The sequence below is a fragment of the Monopterus albus genome, unplaced genomic scaffold (assembly GCF_001952655.1).
Source record: "Monopterus albus unplaced genomic scaffold, M_albus_1.0 scaffold260.1, whole genome shotgun sequence".
Classification (NCBI taxonomy): domain Eukaryota; kingdom Metazoa; phylum Chordata; class Actinopteri; order Synbranchiformes; family Synbranchidae; genus Monopterus; species Monopterus albus.
In genome coordinates, this window is record NW_018128140.1 from 242,441 (window position 1) to 265,648 (window position 23,208).

Here is a 23,208-nt window from a genome sequence, read left to right on the forward strand (position 1 = left end):
TTGCCAACAGCCACCCTGACATTATCCTGTAGGAAACCTTGATAGACTTGGGAATTCATTTTCCCCTCCACAATGGCAAGCGGTCCAGGTCCAGGTCCAGAGGCAGCAAAGCAGGGCCACATCATGATGCTCCCTCTGCTGTACTTCACTGTTGGCATAATGTTTTCATGTTGGTAAGTGGTTCTCTTTTTAGGTCATCCATAGAGCTGTGTCTTCTTCCCAAACAATTCTACATTTTATTTATCAATATTTTGCGTATGGTTGACTCATGAACAGAGATGTTAACCAAATCCAGTGAATTCTTCTAATCTTTAGCTGTTACTCTAGGGTTCTTTTTTTTTTTTTACCTCATTGAGCATTCTGCGTTGTGCCCCTGGAGTGATCTTGGCTGGGTGCCCAAGCACCAGAGCACCAAATCATCTCCATGTATAGACAATATGTCTAACAGTGGACTGGTGAATATCTAAAATCTTTGAGATGACTCTAAAACCCTTTCCAACTACATGCAAATATGAAACGGGTACTGCAGAAGCTCAGCAGGATTATCATGCCATATCATTCAATACCTTCAGTATAGTTATAGTTTATCAAAAAGGAAAGTCTTAAGTCTAATCTTAAAGGTAGACAGGGTGTCTGCATCCCGAACTGAGACTGGGAGCTGGTTCCATAGGAGAGGAGCTTGATATCTAAAGGCTCTGCCTCCCATTCTACTTCTGTGGACTCTAGGAACCACAAGTAAACCTGCACTCTGAGAGCAAAGTGCTCTGTTGGGATGATAAGGCACTATGAGGTCTTTAATATACGATGGAGCCTTGTCATTAAGGGCTTTGTGTGTTAGTAGAAGGATTTTAAAGTCTATTCTGGATTTTACAGGGAGCCGGAGAGAAGCTAATATGGGAGAGATATGATCTCTCTTGCTAGTTCCTGTCAGTACTCTGGCTGCAGCATTTTGGATTAATTGGAGGCTTTTTAGGAAATTATTGGGACATCCTGATAGTAAAGAGTTACAGTAGTCCAGCTTGGAAGTAGCAAATGCATGTACCAGTTTTTCAGCATCACTTTGAGACAGGGTGTTCTTTAGTTTGGTCTAGAGACTTGGTTATGTGTGATTTAAAGGACATATCCTGGTCAAAAATGATTCCAAGTTTCCTCACAGTAGTGCTGGAGGCCAGAGCTATGTCATCTAGTGTAGCTATTGTATATGGTTAGACAGGAGATTTCTTAGGTTTTCAGGCCCAAATACAATAATTTTGAGTTTAGAAGTAAGAAATTACAGGTCATCCAGGCTTTTATGTCCTTAAGACATGCTTGAAGTTTGACCAACTGATCTGATTAATCTGGGTTCATGAATAAATACTGTATAACTGAGTATCATCTGCACAGCAATGGAAATTGAAGAGAATTGGACCTAACACACAGCCCTGTGGAAGGCCATGACTAACTTCAGTGTTCATGGAAGATTCATCATTAACAAATTGTAATCCTTCTGATAAATAAGATTTGAACCAACTTAGTGCGGTTCCTTTAATCCCAATAACATGTTCAGATCTCTGTAGTAAGATGCTGTGATCAGTGATGTCTGTTATGGTTAGTCCCCCTCACCAGGAGGGTAAGGGAGGACTGAGGTTGGACTCAAGACTGCTAACCCAGGTCCTAGTAAAAAATGGTGGTTTATTGGTGGGGATACAAAGGAATAGAGTCAATTAATACATACAACTAGGACTGAGCAAAGATGGCTGAGGAGACCAGGACGATCAGGGGAGCAGACAGGCTAATGGCAGAAACCAGGAGAGTAGCAGGAACCCGGCGGACAGGTGAATGGACAGGCTAACCAAGAGGACAGGCAAACAAAAAGGATATCCACAGCACAGGAACTGTCAGCTTGGATAAAAAAAAGGTAACGTCTGGCTAACCTCATGGACAAAAAACAAACAAAGCGGTCCACAGCACAGGAACTGTCAGCATGGACCGTATAACACAAAACATATAACCAACGTATAAAATGAGATCCACAGCACAGGAACTGTCAGCGTGGAAAACAAAATACGTCTTATACACACCACGAATAAAGGGCTCTTACGGGGTATGCACGTTAATGCTCCAGCGATGGCGGAGTGTCTGCCAGAGGTATAAATAAGGTAGGAGGGTGATTACAGTAATGCGCCCCAGCTGTGCGCAATAACCCATAAGTCATTAAGTACAAAATGCGACACACCTGAGGCGCTGATCCTGCAAGAAGAGCGAGCAGGAGAGAGAAAGGCAGAAGAGAGGCAGATCGCGCCGAGCAGACCTGACAGTGTCAAAAGTAGCACTGAGATTTAAGAGGACAAGTATGGAGACAAGTTCTTTGTCTGAGGCTAGGAGGAGATTGTTGGTGACTTTCACAGTTTTTGTTCTATGATGGACTAAAATCAGACTGTAAATCCTCAAAGAAATCATTTTTGTGTAAGTGGTCACATACATGCTTTGCAACAGCTTTTTCAAGAATTTTAGAAATAAAGGGGCAATTGGATATTGGTCTATAATTAGCTAGAACACCTAAATCAAGAGTAGGCTTTTTGAATAGAGGTTTAATTACAGCAACTTTAAAAGCCTGTGGAACATAACCTGTTAATAGAGAGAGGTTAATCAGATTTAATATGGAAGTGTTGATTAGGGGTAAGACATGTTTGAGCAGCCTGGTTGGGACGAGGTCTAAGTGGTATGATTTAGATGAAGCAATTGTTGAGGTCAGCTCAGAGAGATTTATGAGAAAGAAGCAGTTTAAATATATATGAGGTTTTACAAATGTTTCTAAAGCCATTGTACTTGATTATACATCTGTGAGAGTTGTGGGAATGATTTGATTCATTGTTTTCTAATAATAGTGATTTTATTTGTAAAGAAGCTCATGAAGTCATTGCTGCTGAGATCTAAAGCAATATTAAGCTCAACAGCACTGTGGCTCTTTGTCAGCCTGGCTACAGTGCTGAAGAGAAACCTGGGGTTGTTCTTATTTTCCTCTATCAGTGGTGAATAATATACAGTTCTGGCACTACAAAGGGCTTTTTTATATGCTATTAAACTATCTTTCCAGGCTATGAAAAACTCTTCTGACTTAGTGGAGTGCCACCTCCTTTCTAGAGTCTGCAGCAATAAAGCCTTAACGTCACCATCTGTTGACATCATGCTTCCCCCGTATTACTATATTGACTGCAAACATGATAAAACTACAAGGGGTTTGCTTAAAGAAACAGGTTGTGAATTGCTTTTCCTTAAGTCCTATAAGAAGGCAGGTACCATAGGTAATGGTATCATGCACTATGTTAAGGATGTGTCCAAGAACATAAAAAGGAAACTTGTGAGGTTAGGGATCATTAAAGGAAAGAATCAGAATCTGCTTTATCGGCCAGGTGTGTCGGACACACAAGGAATTTGACTTTGGTACATCGGCTCTCAGTGTGCATGTACATTGCAAGGGGCAAGTAGACAGTAAACCAACATAAGGCTAGTTTAACAAAATAAGCAGTATTAACAGCAACAAACAGTGCAAACAATGCAAAATAAGCAGTATAAACAGGCAGTAAACAATTCAGACAGACAAAGGAATGCTCACTGTGAAACGAGATAAATAGGAATAAAAATTCCTGAAGTTCACTGTCATCTCCACTGTTTTGAGCATGTTCAGCTCTAGGTTGTTGCAACTTCACCATAGGACCAGCTGCTCCACCTCCTATCTGTAGGCTCACTCGTCACCATTGTTAGGTAATTTCTTAGTCAGATAGATATTGATTAGATATTTGTTGTATTAGTTTAGTGGAGACAGGCTGTCTATGCTCAGGCTGTTAAATGCTTAGTTCATTGTCATGAGTTCTGCAGGCTGCATGGGGGCCCCAAGAAAAACCAGATAGAAAAAGTCAGCAGGATGAATATTGTTATTATTATGATATGTTTAGCCATAATCTTAATCATAATATCTTCCGAGGCTTAATGTCCGGACATGTCCCTGAACGTCCTGTATGTTTTTAGATACACACCACATGATCAACACTCACACACACATTGATTCTCTCCATGTTTTGACTACTGCTACGGCCAGCTGTGAAGCTGGCATATCAGGTGACGTCACGGTTGACGTTCCTGTGTAGCATGGGCTAGCCCAACCAAGGGATAAAATTGTATAGGCATGAGGGTTCAGGGTCTTTTATCCTCCATGCTGCCTGCGCGCAGGTTTGGGGGTGGAAGATGCCTGGACGTGTAATGTTAATTTTACCTGTGATCCTTTGAATAAACCAGCACGGTTATTTTTTATATATCCAAGTGGTCCGCGTGCAACACACTGTGAGAAAGCGCTATATAAAATACAGTCCATTTACCAGTCCATTTACATCACGGTTGACGCTCCTGTGTAGCATGGGCTAGCCCAACCAAGGGATAAAATTGTATAGGCATGAGGGTTCAGGGTCTTTTATCCTCCATGCTGCCTGCGTGCAGGTTTGGGGGTGGAAGATGCCTGGACGTGTAATGTTAATTTTACCTGTGATCCTTTGAATAAACCAGTACGGTTACTTTTTATATATCCAAGGGGTCCGCCTCGTCTCTCTGAGTTCCTGGTTAAAAGAACTGGGTGATATCTTTCACCATCTTGGATGAGTCCAATGACCATTGTGTCATCTGCAAACTTTAGGAGCTTGACAGAGGGGCCCTTCGTTGGTGTAGAGTGAAAACAGCAGAGGGGAGAGCACACATCCTTGGGGGACACCAAGTGATGCTTTTCCACTCCACACAGACGAGGAGTGGATGGCTGAATCCTGGGCTTTCAGCTTTTCAGAGTAGCTCCTCTTTGCTGCTCTGATCTCCCTTGTTAGTGTGTTCCTGGCCTGGCTGTACAGAGTCCTGTCCCCACTTCTGTAAACCTCCTCTTTGGCATAATGAAGCTGCTTGAGTCTGGCTGTAAGCCAGGGCTTATTGTTGTTGTATGTGCAGAAGGACTTTTTGGGCACACACACATCCTCACAAAAACTGATATAAGATGTCACAGTGTCAGTGAGTTCGTCCAGGTCTGTAGCTGCAGTCTCAAATACACTCCAGTCTGTACTGTCAAAGCAGGCCTGTAGCTCTGACTTAGCCTCCTCAGTCCAGCTCTTCACTGTTTTGACCACAGGCTTCACAGCTAAGTTTCTGCCTATAGGTTGGAATAAGATGGACCCTACAGTGATCTGAGAGTCTGAGGGCTGCATGGGGGACAGACTGAGGGCATTATTATCATATATTATCATCATTCAGCCAGGAAAGGAAACAGAGCAATGATTGGAAGGATGAGTGTAAACCTAATCTGAAGGCTTCTGAGCATTTTAGTTCTTCTGCATGGAAATATCATTTGGTTTTATTGCTTTGCTTCTACACAGTCAAGTCTGCAGCCTATCAGACACCATAGTTATAAAACAAAATGATGCATGTTTTACTAGAAGCAATGCAGTCTTTATGGAAATAAGTGTTTTTCATTTCCTTTTCTTCAGCATGAATTATCTCTTATCTCCTCTTCCCGCAGTCAGAGAAAAATGAAAAGATAACAAAAATAGATAAAAAATTAGGTAAAGTGAAATAAACTTTTTTTTAAGATTACCTGTATTTAGATGGTCTCAGTTCTACTTATAATGTTTATTCTGATGTGATAACATGTTTTACTGGAAGCACTGCAGTTTTTATGGCAATAAGTCTTTTACCCTTTTTTTTTATCTTCAGCACAAATTCTCTCTTATCTCCTCTTCCTTCAGTCGGAGAAAGATGAGAAGATAACAAATAATAAATAAATAAAATAAAATAAAGAGAGGTCAACACTATGACTTACTGTTCCCAGCACTCCACACCTTTTAACTCATAATCATAAATTTCTGTCACAACCAGGATGCAATAACATCACATCAGATGTTTATTGCCACTATGTCTTTAGCAACTGTAGTATTACTTTAATTCAGTTTTGCTATCTGGTAGACATACTCCAAGTAAAAGTAAACGCCAAACATTCAAGAGTTCTTCAAAATGTAGGTCTAAGCCAAAAAGCCTTGAAAAAAATCAACATAAATCCAGGTACTGCTTAATTAGCATGAAATTCTTACACTAGCCTATGTAATAATATTTTTTTCAGGCATAGAGTATAAAAACAGACAACTAAAATTATTTGGATTGTAGGCATCTTGCTTCTTTGATTGAGACAGTGATGTTAAGTGTTACTTATACTGTATACTTGTATAGTTATTCTAGATGACAAAGCTCTGGCCTCCAGCACTACTGTGAGAAGATTGGTGATAAAACTGCTGGAGTGGAGTGGTGTAGGCTGATATAGACACAAAATAAGGAGGAGAATCACTGCAAAATTGCAAGATTGCAATCTTGTACATTGTGTTCCTGTATTTGGAGGGCTTTGATCATTCAGCTGAACTAATGATCATACAGCATATATCTGTCTGATGCGTTTTCATGTAGCATTTTCTTTCCATCCATATGACAGGTAGGGTGACAGGCAGACAGGGTCTATAGTGCTCTTGTGCAAACATGTCAGATACTTCTGACATAGGCATCGTTAGACTCCTTTTACTGGGGCCTGTGCCCAAGTATTAATCTGCTGTGCCCCAGTAAAATCACACCTGTTTAATCAGGCTCATATATTTGGTAATGGATTAATTTAGATAATAATTGGAAAAGAAATCATTTGTCAGTTGTTCTAATCCAGAATGTCAAAGCAAAATACAAGCTGAAATGCAACAGTGAGGTTAGTACGCCACGGTGTGCACGTGTGCTTGTTGTAGCTGGTGCATTGCAGTGCTCACACAGCAATCCATGTATTGGCGTGCACAAAAAAGAAAAGAAAAGGAATGGACTGAAGTATGTGACAGGGACTAAATTAGCGTTACATTTTTTTTAAATGACAAAATAAAAAATGAAGTAAAAAAAAAAAGAACCCTAGAGTAACAGCTAAAGATTAGAAGAATTCACTGGATTTGGTTAACATCTCTGTTCATGAGTCAACCATACGCAAAATATTGATAAATAAAATGTAGAATTGTTTGGGAAGAAGACACAGCTCTATGGATGACCTAAAAAGAGAACCACTTACCAACATGAAAACATTATGCCAACAGTGAAGTACAGCGGAAGGAGCATCATGATGTGGCCCTGCTTTGCTGTCTCTGGACCTGGACCTGGACCGCTTGTCATTGTGGAGGGGAAAATGAATTTCCAAGTCTATCAAGGTTTCCTACAGGATAATGTTAGGGTGGCTGTTGGCAAGCTGAAGCTCAGAACAAGCTGAGTGATGCAGCAGAACAGTGACCCTAAATCTACTACAGAATGGCTTTGGAGACACAAAATCCACCTTTTGGAGTGGCCCAGTCAGAGCCCAGACCTCAGCCCAATAGAGATGCTGTGGAATGACCTCAAGAGAGCTGCTCACACCCAAGGTCCTAAGACTATGGCTGAGCTGAAGCTGTTCTGTCAGGAAGAATGGTCCATAATTCCTCCTGAATGTTGTGCAGGTCTAATCCACAGCTACAGGAAGAGCTTGCTTGAGGTTAGTGCTGCCACTGTGGTTCAACCAGTTATTAAAACATGGTTGCCATTACTTTTTCCACCATCACTTTGTATGTTTAATGGCTGTGTTCAATAAAGACATGATAGATCATGACTGTTTGTGTTTTATCAACTTAGAAATATTGTTGGTTGATATCTGTGACTTTGGTGAAGATCCGATCACATTTCATAACCGATTTATGCATGAAACTGCAAACAGTGCCATTACTTTTTCTTGCATGTGTCTGCAGCCTATTTCTACCACCACTAAGTGTAAAAAAATCAGTGACATTTCTATAATGCTTTCATTTAGCAGATACTTTAGTTCAAAGTAACTTACATGTTGGCCCCACATCCACAGACTGTAGTAGTAATTTAAGATTCAGTGTGTTACTCAAGAACAAGTGGCACAAGACAGATGCTAATGGTGTTTTTAAGATGGTAGAGATGACAGCTAAACAGCTGTAAAGATGGCAGTACAAAAGAGTTGTTGGTTTTGAATCTTTGTTGAGGTTATAATAAGTTCAAACTCTAACAAAGTGCTGCAGTAGGAACCCAGTTCTCTTAGAATATGGAGAGTAATGCTCAGGATAAAATTTCACTGTTTCAGGAGGAGATGACACTGAGTTGCAGAAGAATATCACACACAGTTAAAAGACTGAACCACACAGCAGGGTTTAAAAGTAAGATAAAAAATTAGTTCCATCATCAGTTAGCTGCAGGATTCTAATGCTCCTGTCATGTTCATCTATTAGTAATAATTCTACAATGATATAATCCGCAATAACAACACTGAGAGGAACTGTTCTTCCTACACATTGATGATATTATTTTGATATGTATAGTACATTATTCTGCTCATATTTCTATATTTTAACCATAATTTTGAATGCAGGACTTTTACTTGTTGTGGAGTTGTGTTTTCATTGTTATTTTGCTTTTTTCCCCTTATGTTAAAATATCTGAATTGTGAACCACCACAGCTCATATGTCCTTTAAAATACAAGTGCAGAATATACAGCTTGCAGACCATCTGTAACTGCATGTTCAGCCTAGCTTCACTTTTTCTAAATCATTAATTTGATCTGAAATCACAACCAAGAAGCGGTTGGTGTAAACTCTTTTACAGTGATCAGAGTTCAACTTCAGATCTTTATGTACACACAGCAATCAGCTTCCCGTACACAGAGCTGAGTCATCACCCAGCGTTGGCACGTTCAGTTCAGATGTGTGTATATAAAGAACAGAGCAGCCTGTCGATCAGCGTTGGCACGTTCAGTTCAGGTGTGTGTATATAAAGAACAGAGCAGCCTCTTGTCATCACTGCATCATCAGCGGATACCTGAACATCATCACCTCACATCTACCTGACAGGTAAGACTTCAGTAGGGTTTACAGTTATTCACTGTCGCTCATGTTTCTGCTTTGTCACTGTAGATTTATTGGTAATTTTTTTCTTTTTTTCCAAACAGGAACAGTCATTTGATCATCACCATGACAACTGTGCTGCTCCTCTCTCTTTTTCTCTGTGCAGCGTTTGCAGGTCAGATTCAACACACACATACTCACACACACAGAGAAGTATTCTGCTTCTGACTGTTCTGTTTCTCTCTGCAGCACCAGCTGAAAACAAACAAAAGGCTCCAGGTCAGTAATGAAGGAATATACTTGAATCCACAGTCAGACAGTAAGAAAGCATCTATCTGACACCAACTTTCATGTCATTCACCCCTACAGACGCAGCAGCAGAGGCCCCAAAGGAGCACGTGGCTGCACCTGGTTAGTGTCTTCTTCTTTATTTAACTTGCACTGTGACAGCCATGGGACAATATTAACTACAGAAACAATCAAAAGACCTCCAGTGATATGAAAACCAGAAGATGGTCAGATTATGACAGATGTACTGTATGTTAGACAGCAGTGTGTAAGCAGATATCAGGACATGAAAGAACAGCAAGGCCAGGTGTTTGGACATTTAGGACAGATGACCAATTCCCTTGTTTTGACTTTCTTTGACCACTCAATCTGTTGAATGGAACAAGTGATTGATATTTCAGAGATGAGCAAATGACAATAATGATGATGATGATGAAACATTTTTTCCAGAAGATTCTGTCCCTGTTCCTAGAAACAATAATCAGACACATATCTCTTAATTATATATTCAGTGGCTGCTCAGAGTCACTTAAACACTGAAATACACATCGGACTTACTGTATAAGCTACATTGTCAAGTACTCCCCAGCTGTTTTGTGTTGTTATAGAAACAGGTTGTTTGATAGTTTTAAACAATATTCTGCATAGTTTTATCTTATAACAAGAAAAAAAGCATATATAAGAAGACTTAAGCTTATGTAACCAAGACATTTAGATAATGCAGAATAGAGCATATATGGGTATAGTCAACATATCTTATAGTATATTTGTATTAATTGTGTTGACTGTGTTTCTCTGTCTTTGCAGCACTTGTGTTAAAGGATGCAGCAGTACCTGAAAGTAAGAGCTGCATCACAGTTCTCATTTTATGTTCATTTGTGATGTGTTTTTGGGGGTCATCATGGCAACACCTCTCTCCAAATATCAGAAAAGCCAAATGTCTAAGTAGAGTGAGAGATGATTGTGTTAGTTTAACTACAATCTTCCCAGTTCTGACATCTTTACCTCCAAAGTAGATACAGATACATAACAGACAGATGTTGTTTTGGGAGGTGTGATTAGTCAGTCAAACTATTTTGTCAATGAAAGTGTTCTGTTAGTAAGTAAACTGAATGCTCTCTCTCCTCTCTAGGTCATTTTAACTTGTGTCCAGATGGCTGGTTCGGCCACAACTCTCGCTGCTTCTTGTTCGTCAATACTCCCATGACCTGGTACAGTGCTGAGGTATTGCAACTTTAACTATTTCATTACTATTACATGTCATTACTATTTGCTGTCATACAGCTATTAAGCATGTAAACTGAAGTCAAAGCTTTTCTTCACATCTGGCAGACATCATTAGGTGACTGCAGAGCTTCCATCTATGCACATGATAAATGCAACATTTACAACATAGAAACTACTGTTTTTGCTTCACTAGGCCTAAAATCTCTGGATGGTGATGTATCTGTTAGTAGGTCTGTCTCCATCAGTCCATGAAAAGAAGAGCTTTAGGTTCACATGAGACCAAAAGGCAAACATAAAGAAATGAAATGTCAGAACATCCATTTACTTGTGTAACCTCAATGATCCCTCTAAGCATCCTGTGTCCAACAGGAGCACTGCAACAACCGGGGGGCCAACCTGGCCTCAGCCACCAATGCCAGAGAGTACAGCTTCCTCCAGCAGCTCACACACACAGCTGGTCAGAGCATTGCATGGCTGGGAGGCTTCAACCTGCAGGTCTGTATTTCTGATGTCATGTCTTTCTTTTTGCTGAAGCACTTCACTCTCAGCAGTATCCATATTAAAAATCTACTGCTTGAAAAAACTGATGTGTGTTCAGTAAGAATGAATTGTTCAGTGCCTAATGATTAAGTGCAACTTGTAGTCAAGATGACCTCAAGTCAATGAAGGCAATGAATTTAGAAAGACAGGACTAAAATAGGTGTTAAAGAATGTCTTTTCAAATGTACAACAGTCAGTCAAGATATAAATCTACCCTGACTCTCTCTGTACGAGCACTGCATAAATTCCTCTGTCAGCCAAAATAATGCTCAGACTGCTCAGTGCACAAGTCGTGCATTAGGCTGAAGTGCAACTTGAAGAATCAAGACACTTGTATAGTAAGATTTCATGGACAAAATGGAAGTAGAGCAAACACTGGCTCTTAGTACTAAAACAATACTTTCATATACTCATGTTCTACTCACGGTCTCTCAGGACAAGTGGATGTGGATTGACCGTGAAGGCTTCTACTACACCAACTGGTACTCCGCCTCCTCCTCCAGCAGCTACCCCTGCATTTACTTACGCTCCACCAGTAAGTCATGTTCTCATCCCAATACCTTTTTGTATACCCAGTAGAAAAACAAGACACACCTCTTGGTTTTGGCTGCATAGGTACACCAGTTGAGCTTCAATTTACTTTGATCAGTTTTCTAACAATTTCCACAGGGAATATAGCATAAAAAATCATAAGTATAGCCTTAGCTAATGTGGCTGATTTGCTGAAGAGGATAACATCAGACATACACCTGATGATTATAGCTGAGGCTTGGCACTTTAATGTAGTATCTCTTATTTTAATTCAAATGGAATGTGCTGAAACAGAGCCTGAAGAACAAAATATGTGTAACTATCTATATACGTATGGTCAGTGATAAACATTATATTTTTTGTCCAATGTATTGTGATAGTTGAATACTTTTCCAGCAGTTTTAATCAGTACATTTGCCTACATCATGCTGCAACAGCTGGAGTGTCAGAATGGCAATAGTCACAGAGTTCCTTCCAGTTCTGTGTGTAATACTATACCTTGAGTTCTGTCTTGGTCATAGAAAGTATCCTGATATGTACAGATCACAGCAAACATGACACTGGCTTGTATTTAAGGGCTATAAAGTACAAGGCAACATCACATTTTTCTGGCCTGATTTTTCCTATTGTTCTGTAGAAAAAGGCAAATGACTACTGTCGCAGTGGACACCATGGTGTTTCATTTGCTAGCTCAAAAATTGATTTTGTGTTAATACCGTTTTTTTCTCTAATTTCAGATGGTTGGGGTAACACCCGGTGTGACACTGCTTATCGCTTCATCTGCTCCAAGAATCCATTCAGCTGTTGATAGCTACTAAATTTTTTTTGCTGTTCAAGGCCAACTTATAAACTTTGTGTGTGTCCATTGTGCATTCTAAATTCTACTGATCAGTAATGTTTGTATCAAAACATTTCTGTTTATGATTGTAGCAGTAGGTTTCTTTTCCTTTTCCATAATAAAGATGGAAGAATGGGACAATGTGTGATCTTTCATTAAAGCTCCCCTCCAATCAAAACTGTTACTAATTTTTATACCCAGTAAATATCATCTCATCACATTACTCTGCTGAAGGGGGTGGATATCAGTTTGCTCCCAAAAAATCAGAGTTTTAGAGAGGCTTGAGCTAACTCAGTTAATGACGCCACAACAACAGTATGGTTGACGATATTCAATTTTATTTGTATAGCGCCAAATCACAACAAGAGTCATCTCAGGACACTTTACAAAGTAAGGTCTAGACCTTACTGTTATCACTATTATTATAGAGGAAAACCCAACGAATCCAACCCTGAGCAAGAACTTGGCGACAGCGGAGAGGAAAAACTCCCTTTAATGGAAGAAACCTCCGACAGATCCCGGCTCTTGGTGGGCGGCCTTCTGCCTCGACCGGTTGGTGTGAGTGGATAGAGGAGAGAGAAAAGAAGAAAAGCAACAAGACACAATAAACACAACGACAAACAATCAAACACTGGGCATGTTTATGTGGCCGATGACTGCTCATCAGAAACACAGAGCTCCAGAGCCAGGGCTACCTGCAGAAAGGTACAGGGAGAGAGAGAGAGAGGACACACTACAGGAGAGAGGAGACACACAGCTAGTGACATGTAATAGTGGCATATAGATGCATGGAGAGGAAAGGATCTCAGAGCATCATGGGCCCCCCCCCAGCAGCCTAGGCCTGTAGCAGCATAACTACTGGTACTCAGTGGTGTCATGGAAATCAATAAGAGGTTCTCAGGTAGTGTTTCTGTAATTTATCAAACAAATCAGACAATAGCATAAGACAATACCAGTATCTTGATCAGTAGCTTGTAAATATCTTTTTCTGTTCAAGGCCAACTCATGAACTTTGTGTGTGTCCATTGTGCATTCTAAATTCTACTGATCAGTAACATTAGTATCATCATCAATTCAACTAAAACAAGAGGATTTTGTTGACATGTAGATAGATACATTGTGCATCCAAGCCTCTTGCTCAAAAAACTAGTTAATATCTGCTAACCACCTTCTGGAAAGCTTTTTGGTCTGCTAGCAAATGGCACTCAACATGGGAGTGATTTGTACGTGTGCACCCTCCTGTAATGTGCTGCGCCCAGCCCCCGTGGCAAGTGCAGCATATACTGTGTCCTATCTGAAAACTGCTTTACTGCTACTTCACTTCCTGATTTCCCAAACTATGGGGCAGGCCAAGGGTCATAATCATAGAATGCGTGTGCGTGTGTGTTAATCGGGCATCAAAAGATTTTGTGGTGTTAAAGGGAATCTGCATGAACTCCTGGTGTATCTTGCTCCTGTTTACGACACATTTAAGTGACTGATTAACTCAAAGTACCAACACAGTGACACCCTTTGCTTGGCCAGTTGTTGTTAGAGCCATGATATACCAAGCCAACATGAAAGAACTAGCAGCGGCAAAGGCCAACTGTTGTCTCACCTCGAGTGGGCTTTGACTTGGTTCACTGAGTTAGGTTGAAAAAGTGGCACTTGAACACACGCAAACAGACGACATCCCACGACTGACTAATACATGTTCCACACCTACATGAAAAAATAACTCCCCCTACCAGCAGCTGGCGGCATCTGTATTTGCCATTCAGAAAGGGAAAGAAGTAGAGCTAGACTGCAGATATACAAGCTTAAACAAAGCAGCAAATATCCAACACAGCTGCTGATTATAGTTGCTTTTAATTAAGAATATGTCTGATAAGAAGTTGCAAATGACACTGGTGTTCTCTCTTTTAGTTGTGGAAGCAGAAAGGAGGTCATGAAGGCAAAAATAAAGAGAAACTGCACTAAATATGTGAAAAAATGGATGGTACAACGACAGACTGAAGAGGCTTTTCCAAACCGTTCTGTTCTTGTGCAGTGAAACGCTAAGCTGAACAGCCAATCAGACTGGTGTCTCTCACCGATGAGGCCCAACACCAATTCAATATGCTGAATCAGCCAAAAAGTCATCAATAGAGCCCAGCTGGTGCCAACAGTGCAGGATACACCCTAAAGACGAGCACCAACAAATGCTCACCAATGGCCCGACTGTGGCTGACGGCTGACCATTGGCTTGGTGTGTCACAGCCCTTACATGTTTTGGCTACAGGCACAAAGTATGATGGTTTGAATTCTTATCGTACTGCTATAAATAGTAAATTCACAACATACCAGTCAAATCAGCATCTGCTTGTAAATCCTTCTTCTCTGTCAACTCATCTACTGAAACCTGCACTAAATCCATTGTTGTTTTCTTGTTTTCAAAACTGTTTTGTCTTTTTTTCATTTGCACCACAATAAATAAATACAAAACATAAAAATAAAACATTAAAAAAATATGACTTATTGTAGCTTTAAGTAAAAAAAAATGTACTCAAATATATAATTTTGTTACTTTATACTTCACAGCATTTCAAAGAGAAATCTGCTTTTTTGATTCCACTAAATTTACAGTATATTTTATATTTACTATTTTGCAAATTACTGTACAGATACAACAGTGCAGCGCATTAGTGTAAATGAGTTAATATATGATAAATATAATAAAATGACATGACTTTACACCTTTTCAATAGATGTACTTTCTATTACCCGTATATAATTAGTGCATACATGTATATAGTATATACTGTAAATGAAGTGACCCTGCTTTGCCCACTTGGTGGTAGCATTGCCCTGTTTTTGTTGTTTCCACACTGCCATAAAACAACAGGGGGGATGACTCAAAATCACATGCTAAAGTTGATCTTAACCAAATATTTAGGAAGTACAAGAAAATAAATACACACGGATACCTAATAATTGTATTTAAAACTTGAGTGGCTTGGGTACTTCGCACCACTGGAAAAAATAACTGGAGTGGTTTGAGTATTGTCTCTTGCGATAAGTGTGTCTGTGTGTGTGTCTGTGTGTGTGTGTGTGTGCCAACCACAACAAATCTTTCATCTGATGAGTTTGTAACTGACTACAAATACTGAACTTCATTTAAAGACTGACACCACAGCTGCCAACATACAGTATGTTGAAGCTTTTCATATCACACTACACCTCATTATCCACATGATCACCCACTACAGCACATGATCACAGTGTGAACAACTAATCACCATAGCTGTCAAATACAGAGGGAAGTCTGGGGCAAAACAGTTTATTAAGGCTTACAGGACCATTAACATCTCTCATCACAGGAATTAGCCGACAAAGACAGCGAAGCAGTAAGGAAATGTCCTGATGACTTTCTGTGGATACAGACATACTGCAGATCTCAGTGGAGCAGTTACCTCACATTTCACATTCTTCTGTTACGTAATCTGACCTACTGACTCCAGATTCGTGTCTAACCCAGTCTGCACATCACTTCCTGTCATACCGATGAAAAACATGCTCGTGTCTTTACTGACAAACAGTGGGATGTCTTCATACACAAAGTTTGGAATGCTTACTGTATATTGTCCAGTTTGTAAGTAACAGAAGGGATGTATGATGTTAAATCAATTCTCTGTGTTGTCAGGTATGAGAAGAAAACCTGGAAATACTTTATGATGCGGTCTGTATGAAACAGGTACCAGTAAAATACTAATTTGTTCAGTCTGTATGAATCAGGTACCAGTAAAATACTAATTTGTTCCTACTGGTAATTAAATGTAGTTACAGTAGAATAAGGTTGATGGGCTATGTAGCTGTTTTTACTTTTTGCTTTTTTTGGTTTTGTTTTTTTTTTTACTCTAACTACACAGCAAGTTGTTAGACCCATTTTCTCCAAACTTGTTTTGTTTCCTAGTAGTACCTTCCAGTACCTATATGTACCCTTTATTTACAAAAATACATTTTTATCTAAAGTACTCAGATGTAACTTGTTTTCATCATCTGGTTTTCATTTGAGTGTTAGTAAAAACCAGTCAGTATTCTATTGATACCTGATTCATACAGAGAAGTGTTACAGAAAACTTCACTAAGCTAGTTCAGGCTGAACCAGTGTTCTCTTCTTCACAGGAAAAGCCTGATGATCTTGGACTTCAAGACCTGCATCTTGCTGACATCCATCACTGGCACACCTCCTAGGATCATCTGGTGTGCTTCATCGAAGAGCTCCTTTCCAATAGCAGCTTGGACTCTGTCACGCCACGCACTCAGCTTGGGTCTCCCCTCAAACACATCCAGCCCAGAGCCCACAGGCTGTCAGTGGGACAGAGGAGAAGGGCTGTTAGTGAGGAACAACCTAATGCTTCTGACCTGTATTGTTCCTCATCGATGCTGCTGTACATTGGTTTCCATCCATAGCTGTCCCTTCAGTACAAAGCAAATACTATTAAATCACTACCCATCAATTATTAAAATCTACTGCTGTGCTTTAGATGTACAGGATTTAAATCTGTTTTCTACGCTTCAGGCAGCCATTGTTATCACTTGAATTATTTTAGGCTAAGGCTGGGAGATTTACCACTCCAGGCCACCAAGACAAATCATTACCAGAGACAGTGCACTTTAGCCCCCATCACAAAACACTTTTGTCTTAAACATACAAGATATGAACAATAAAGCATACAGTAAATCTAACATTTGTTTCTAGTCAAAATGTGTTTTTCTCAGTTAAGTATTCAAACAAGGTTGAAAGAAAAGAACACATTTTTCCTTATTATACTATACTGTAATACTGGAGCTGACTACTTGCTGACAGATTCCCCACATTAACGAAGAATATTTATGAATGTAGCTTCAGAATCAATGGGTTTTAGACTGTTTTATTCAGGCAACATTCTTCAATGGCTGCTTGTGTTTACAGAACATTTTACCTTTGAAAACTAAATGGAAAAAAAGATTTTTGTAGAAAAAACATTTGTCAGTGTAGGGCACTGAAGAAGTACTATTTTGATATTGCCACTGAATTAGAAGTCAGTCATTGTCACTAGTATTGAAATTTCAAACAATACCAACCCTGAAACTCAGACATGAAGGACTACCTGTCTCAAGTGTAGTGAAATGAGCAGAATGTACAAAAACCATGCTAGAGCTTAAATTTGTTATTCTTCAGAATCAGGTTGACAATAATGCAAACGGGCTAAAATGTGCAAAAACACTGTCATGGCCCATTGTCAATGTACTGAGTTTGGACTATTTTGACTGGAAATGTCTCTCTGCTCACCTGCATGACCTCTGCAATGGCAACCAGGTCAGCCAATGAGATGTGATCTCCTGCAATGAAGGGTTTGTCCTGGATGAACTTTTCTTCGATGAGTTTCAGGGAGCTGTCCAGGTCCTCCAAGGCTGCGTCCAGCTTGTCCTGCGGGACTTCCACACCCAGAAGCTTGGGAAGCAAAAGCTACAGGATAAACACAAAGGTCTTGATTTGAATCTACAGGAAATGCAGTTAAAATACACGCTCTATTTAATTCTGTCACTGAGCTTGTTCTTGATACAAAATCATGATTGAGTCTAGACACACAGACACTTTTCAGGTGGAGATGAACACATAAAATGGTTGAGTAGTATATCATATGATGAAGAATGTTTTCGTTGAAAGCCAGCCAAGGAAAGCAGAAAATATGCAGCATTTAACCTGTCAATACTCAAAAGAAGAACAGTCAGAGGGTTTAAACTGTGAGCACATGGTCTTATCTTCTCTCTTGGGGACATGGGGAATGTTAACTGTTTCCTTGTGTCATTTTAATGACAAGGAATTATTATGAATATTATGATCACAAGCCTTCAGACTGCTACAGTCTTCACAGGCTCTCTGATACAAAAGAGCTAAAACTTTACTCTATGCGATGTCTGTACTAGTGCAGTGCATACTGGATATATTTCTAAAGGCCACAAATTTTACACATGAAATTCAGTCTACTTGTCACAAGAAGTATGACTCAGGCTGTAAAATCTTGTGAACAAATAACAGTGAAACAGAACGTGTGCTTTTTGATTGGAATGCAGTGTCAAATTGCTGTTTCACAAAGGTTGAGCCTGGTTCAACATTGTTTTCCAGACAAGCCCGAGTTTTATTTATTTATATTGTATTATTTTCAGCTGGATTGCTGTGTGTTACTATTATGGGAGCCCAAGTGTGGCACAAAAAACGAGAGAAATCACTGATTTACACATGTATTACACATTCACACATGTATAGCCATTAAATTAAGGGGCGACTGTGGTTCAGTGGGTAGAGCAGGTGATCATCATTATCCTTATCCTAAATTAAATTAAAATGCCTAATCTTACAGAATGACTGTGTGGTTTCCTATCGGACTGATAACACTTCCCCTACTGTTGTCATTTTGGTCCACATCAATCAGTTGCACCAGTTAACAACAATGGTGGAAAACAAACAGAAGTGACTTGAGCATCACTGTATGCATACTTCATCTTAGATAGTTTATCTTTTATTTTGGATAATATGTCTTTTGCACTCTTTTGGGTGTTTTTTCTTGTACTGCTTTCATATTCACATAATTGCAGTGGCTTTCTCCTATGTGGTATATTGAAACTTGTGAGATGATGCTTCACTTAAAATTATTTTAACACTTTGGAGATGAAGCTAAAAAAAAAAAGAAAAAAAAGACGGGTTGTCCAGGTTTAATCAGCCCCCAGGATTTTCAGTGTGAATGCATAGTTTTTTTTACCAAGTCACACAGAGTCATTTAAGTGAGTTAAAATTTTAGTTATCTGTGAGTCCTGTCAAGTGATTAGATTAGATTCAACTTTATTGTCATTACACATGTACAAGTACAAGGCAACGAAATACAGTTTAGCATCTAACCAGAAGTGCAATAACAGCAGTGAGGAGTGTACAGTCAAAACTAATTTACCGATAAATATGTACAATTGACATTTACAGTAAGATATGCAAGGTAATGTACAATATACAGCAGACTTTATGGATTTAAATTACAAGTAATGCAGTATTCTGTGAGTATGTACAAGTTAGGCACAGCAGAGGATGTACTTCCTGCACCAGCTCAGAAAGTTCAACCTGGCCCAGGAGCTGCTGACACAGTTCTACAGAGGAATCACTGAGTCTGTTCTCTGCTCTTCCATCACTGTCTGGTTTGGCTCAGCAACCAAACAGGACAGGCCAATCACTGTGGTGTCATCTGCAAACTTGATGATGGTGTTGGAGCCATGCACAGGCCTGCAGTCGTGGGTGAAAAGGGAGTAGAGGAATGTGCTCAGCACACAGCCCTGTGGTACACTGGTGTTGAGTATGATGGTGGAGAAGCAGGTGTTGTGTGACCTAACGTGCTGAGGCCTGTTGGTCAGAAAGTACAGAATCCAGTTGCAGAGGGAGATGCTGATGTCCAGGTCTCCAAGTTGCATGGTTAATTTGAAGGGGATGACCATGTTAAACACTGAGCTGAAGTCCACAAACAGCATTCTTACCTAAGTATTGTTACTGTACAGATGTCTGAGTGCAGTGCTATGGAGACAGCATCCTCCGTGCATTCCTGTGGTAGGCAAATTGGTGGGCGTCCAGTGTGGGTGGGAAACAGGTGATCAGGTGTGCCAGGACCAGGCACTCGAAGCACTTGCACTTTAAGTTTTGAAACAGATCACGGGAAACCTGGATCATAATGGAGTCATGTATACAGGGAGGTTTCTCTGTGTTCTCGGTAAAACTCTGAAGGAATCATCTCCATTTATTACCTTTTGAGTGCTTACAGAAAGCCGTACTCACAGTTAATGCCACACTGACACAAGAAAATTAAATAGTATAGTATAGTATAGTATAGTATATGCTCAAGAATCAGTGGCAGTGAACTGCAAAATAGAAAGCAGGAAGAAACTTCCATCAGCAGCTCTAACTTCAAATACAGGGCTGGTGTTGCTTGTCCAGCTGACCTCACTTCCTCACAGATGGAGTTAAAAGCTAAAAAACTCAAGACACCATAACAGAAGCTTGGGAACATACCTGGAGCCAGAACACTTTAGAACCATGGAGACGGATGCCCGTGTGCTGCCATGACAGATACTCATTAATGCGAGCGCGCTGCTGAAGGTCGGCTGGGTACCAGAAGTCTGCCGTTTTAAACTTCTCTGCCAGATACAGCAGGATGGCAATGCTACCAAAACAAACACCACCAATAATGACCAAATGGGACACATGGCCTCACTGGACACATTAATGTTGAGCATTTTAATTATCACCTTTCAGCCAGGCAGAAGTCTCCATCTCGAAGAGCAGGGACTTGTCTGATCAGGGTGATCTTCCCAAACTCTTCTCCATACTGCTCGCCTGAAACCAACACACATGGGTCAAGTCAGGTGCAGCAATAAGCTTTTAGTGTGGATTTATTTGAAGCTGTTCACAGCTATTCAGAGATACAGCTGTTCATACATCTGATTCTTAGGGTGGCAATCAAACCTCAGTTCTTGTATGATACTGAGTGAAATGGGTCCAAAGCAGAGATCATGCCAAACTGTCAAGTGCGGTGAAATGTCTTGTCAGTTCTGTGATCTGCTTACTTATCCTTTAATTAGATCGTTCCTGATTTTATTCAAAACTCACAGTCTAGATAATTTTCACTGCAGAAATATATTTTTCTGTCTTCTCTTCTTAATCATCTGGTGACCTCTCCAAACCCTATTGTGTAGTAACACAGGGAAACATATAAAAAGATCATTTTGGCATTGACACCAAAACACAGCCTACTGTACAGGCATTCAAAATCGTAATAATCAGTTTTAAATGAGAATCTTGTTCATTTTATTCTTATATATTTGTATTATATTGCTGCATTTGCTGCTTAAAGTGCCTTAGATTTTGTGTTACTATTTATCTACTTTATATTTCATTTCTATTTTGTGGCATTCATGTGGATGGCAAAGAATTTCATTGTATAGGGAAACATGTTTCCTAACAGTGCATATGACAAATAAACACTTTGACCTTGATTTGATACCAGTGCACTCTTGGCTGGCTGCTTTGTTAAATGAAAAGGTTTTCATAAGGAAAAAGTACAAAATAATGTAACTCTGACATTTCTAGCACTCCTATTAAAAACCAAAAAACTTTAGAACAAAACCCATTACTGGTATCAATATTACGGATTACACATAGCCTAACAAACAATTTCTAGCATACAGAAAATGTTGTGTTTTCCAGTCTATTTAGAAAACATAAAGAAAAATGATTACAAAGCACAACGAAGTATACTAAAGTGAACTTTTTTGGAGTATCCTACTGTTGTAGCAGAAAGATGTTGAGAAAACAGCATTCAGTAAGTGACTGGTTGTCCCTTTAACTTTATGGACATTACACTTTACTATCCAACAAACTGCAAACGGACCGATACTGTTTCGAGCAGGAATTAAGTAGCAGACGACTTCTATGTGACTAAAATCTGTGATGAGGAACAGGATCGGTCTCTGTGTGGGAACATGAACTCACCGTCCAGCAGAGAAATCTTCTTGAACTCAAAGGGAATGTTGTTCTTCTTGGCGAACATATAAACTGAGCGGCAGGGCTGAGAGTGCAGGTCCAAGTACAACTCTAACGCCATGAGTGCCTCTCAAACCACAGGTTTCTCTGTCCTCTGCTTCCCAATTTCACTGAAACCTGACTTCCTTCCAGGACCAAAAATTCTTTAGCTGACGAAGACAATGTTAGCCAACTCCTCAGTAAGCAAAGTAGCTATTGGCGGTCCTAGAAGTCGCTCAATGACGATATCACCTAATTTGCATAGGTTTTTATTTGCATATAATTGTGACAGACACCGTATGAGAAATGAATGTCACCGCTGCACCCCGGGTTCTAGTCATGTTGCAACACATGGAATCTTGTGTGGCTCCTTTACCAAGCCATGCTTGTTTCTCTGTAGGGGCAGCTTTGTCCTGAATTTCTCTTATTGCCTGCAGGCTCAACTCTTTTACATGTACATGACTGCTGTCAGCAGTAAAATAACTTAATTACTTTTAATGCTTTGTCTAGACCCACATTACAAAAATCAATTTTGTCCTGTATTGTGAAAGATATTTCCCAGTTACGCTTAACCAGTGAAACTCAGAGAGACGAGGCGGTCCAAGTGGCTACAAAAAACTGTGCTGGTTTATTCAAAGGATCACAGGTAAAATTAACATTACACGCTCAGGTATCCTTCACCTCCAATACTGCGCGCAGGCAGATGAAGAATGAATGACCCCGAACCCAACAGGCCTGTACATTATATCTGGTTTGGGCTAACCCCACAATAATTGTAGCAATGAGGCCAGAGACACAGAGAAAAATGCCAGGACGACCATTTAAAAAATTTGAGATGGGCATTTTGTTTGCTGTCCCTAGCACTATCTGTTCCCTGAAACTGTCACACTAACCTTAGTCCTTCTCTGACTGTGGCCCAGGCAATTTAGAGGTCAAATCAGCCCTGACCTGACTTACTGTGCGAACAGTGGGATCCTCTGCTGGTGTGCAGTGTGTTTTGTGGATCCAGTTACTTAACTTGTTATCAGTGAGCCACAGTTTAACACAGTGTGTGGTGCTTTCTGCTACCTTGTAGGGTCCTTGCCACCGGGGCTTGAACCACTGAAGTTTGTGCGCCTTGCGGTAGACCCAGCTGTCCACTTCCACTGAGGTAGGCTCCTCAGCTTGTTCTCTGCGCAGGATTTTGACCACTTGTTCAGAGAGACTCATCACGGCGCTGTTCAGCCGCCTGACATATTCACTTATGTCAGCATGCTGCAAAAGAAGAGGTGTTGAATCCCTGGGCATAACAGTGAGAGGACAGGGCATT

At 40.1% G+C, this 23,208-nt stretch overlaps 2 protein-coding genes and 1 long non-coding RNA gene across 3 annotated transcripts; 2 read left to right on the forward strand and 1 right to left on the reverse strand.

Annotated features, from left to right (window-relative positions):
- Positions 1 to 9,158: 9,158 nt before the first annotated feature.
- LOC109972577 (ladderlectin-like) lies at positions 9,159 to 12,425 on the forward strand (the record flags this gene model as incomplete). The annotated part of the gene is made up of 7 exons (XM_020621532.1): positions 9,159 to 9,195; positions 9,286 to 9,327; positions 10,012 to 10,044; positions 10,337 to 10,428; positions 10,801 to 10,926; positions 11,407 to 11,506; positions 12,240 to 12,425. Coding segments are annotated over 7 exons (501 nt in total), but the record flags the coding sequence as incomplete, so codon positions are not given.
- Positions 12,426 to 15,628: 3,203 nt separating this feature from the next.
- On the forward strand, positions 15,629 to 16,239 carry LOC109972516 (uncharacterized). Its single transcript, XR_002276697.1, has 2 exons — positions 15,629 to 16,052; positions 16,094 to 16,239. It is a non-coding gene; the product is annotated as an uncharacterized LOC109972516 (long non-coding RNA).
- gstt1b (glutathione S-transferase theta 1b) lies at positions 16,202 to 22,233 on the reverse strand. The gene is made up of 5 exons (XM_020621429.1): positions 21,870 to 22,233; positions 20,627 to 20,714; positions 20,391 to 20,541; positions 17,634 to 17,810; positions 16,202 to 16,666 (listed from the first exon to the last, which is right to left on the reverse strand). The coding sequence occupies exons 1-5, from the start codon at positions 21,979 to 21,981 to the stop codon at positions 16,478 to 16,480; spliced, it is 717 nt and encodes a 238-aa protein (XP_020477085.1). The 5' UTR covers positions 21,982 to 22,233; the 3' UTR covers positions 16,202 to 16,477.
- Positions 22,234 to 23,208: the final 975 nt, after the last annotated feature.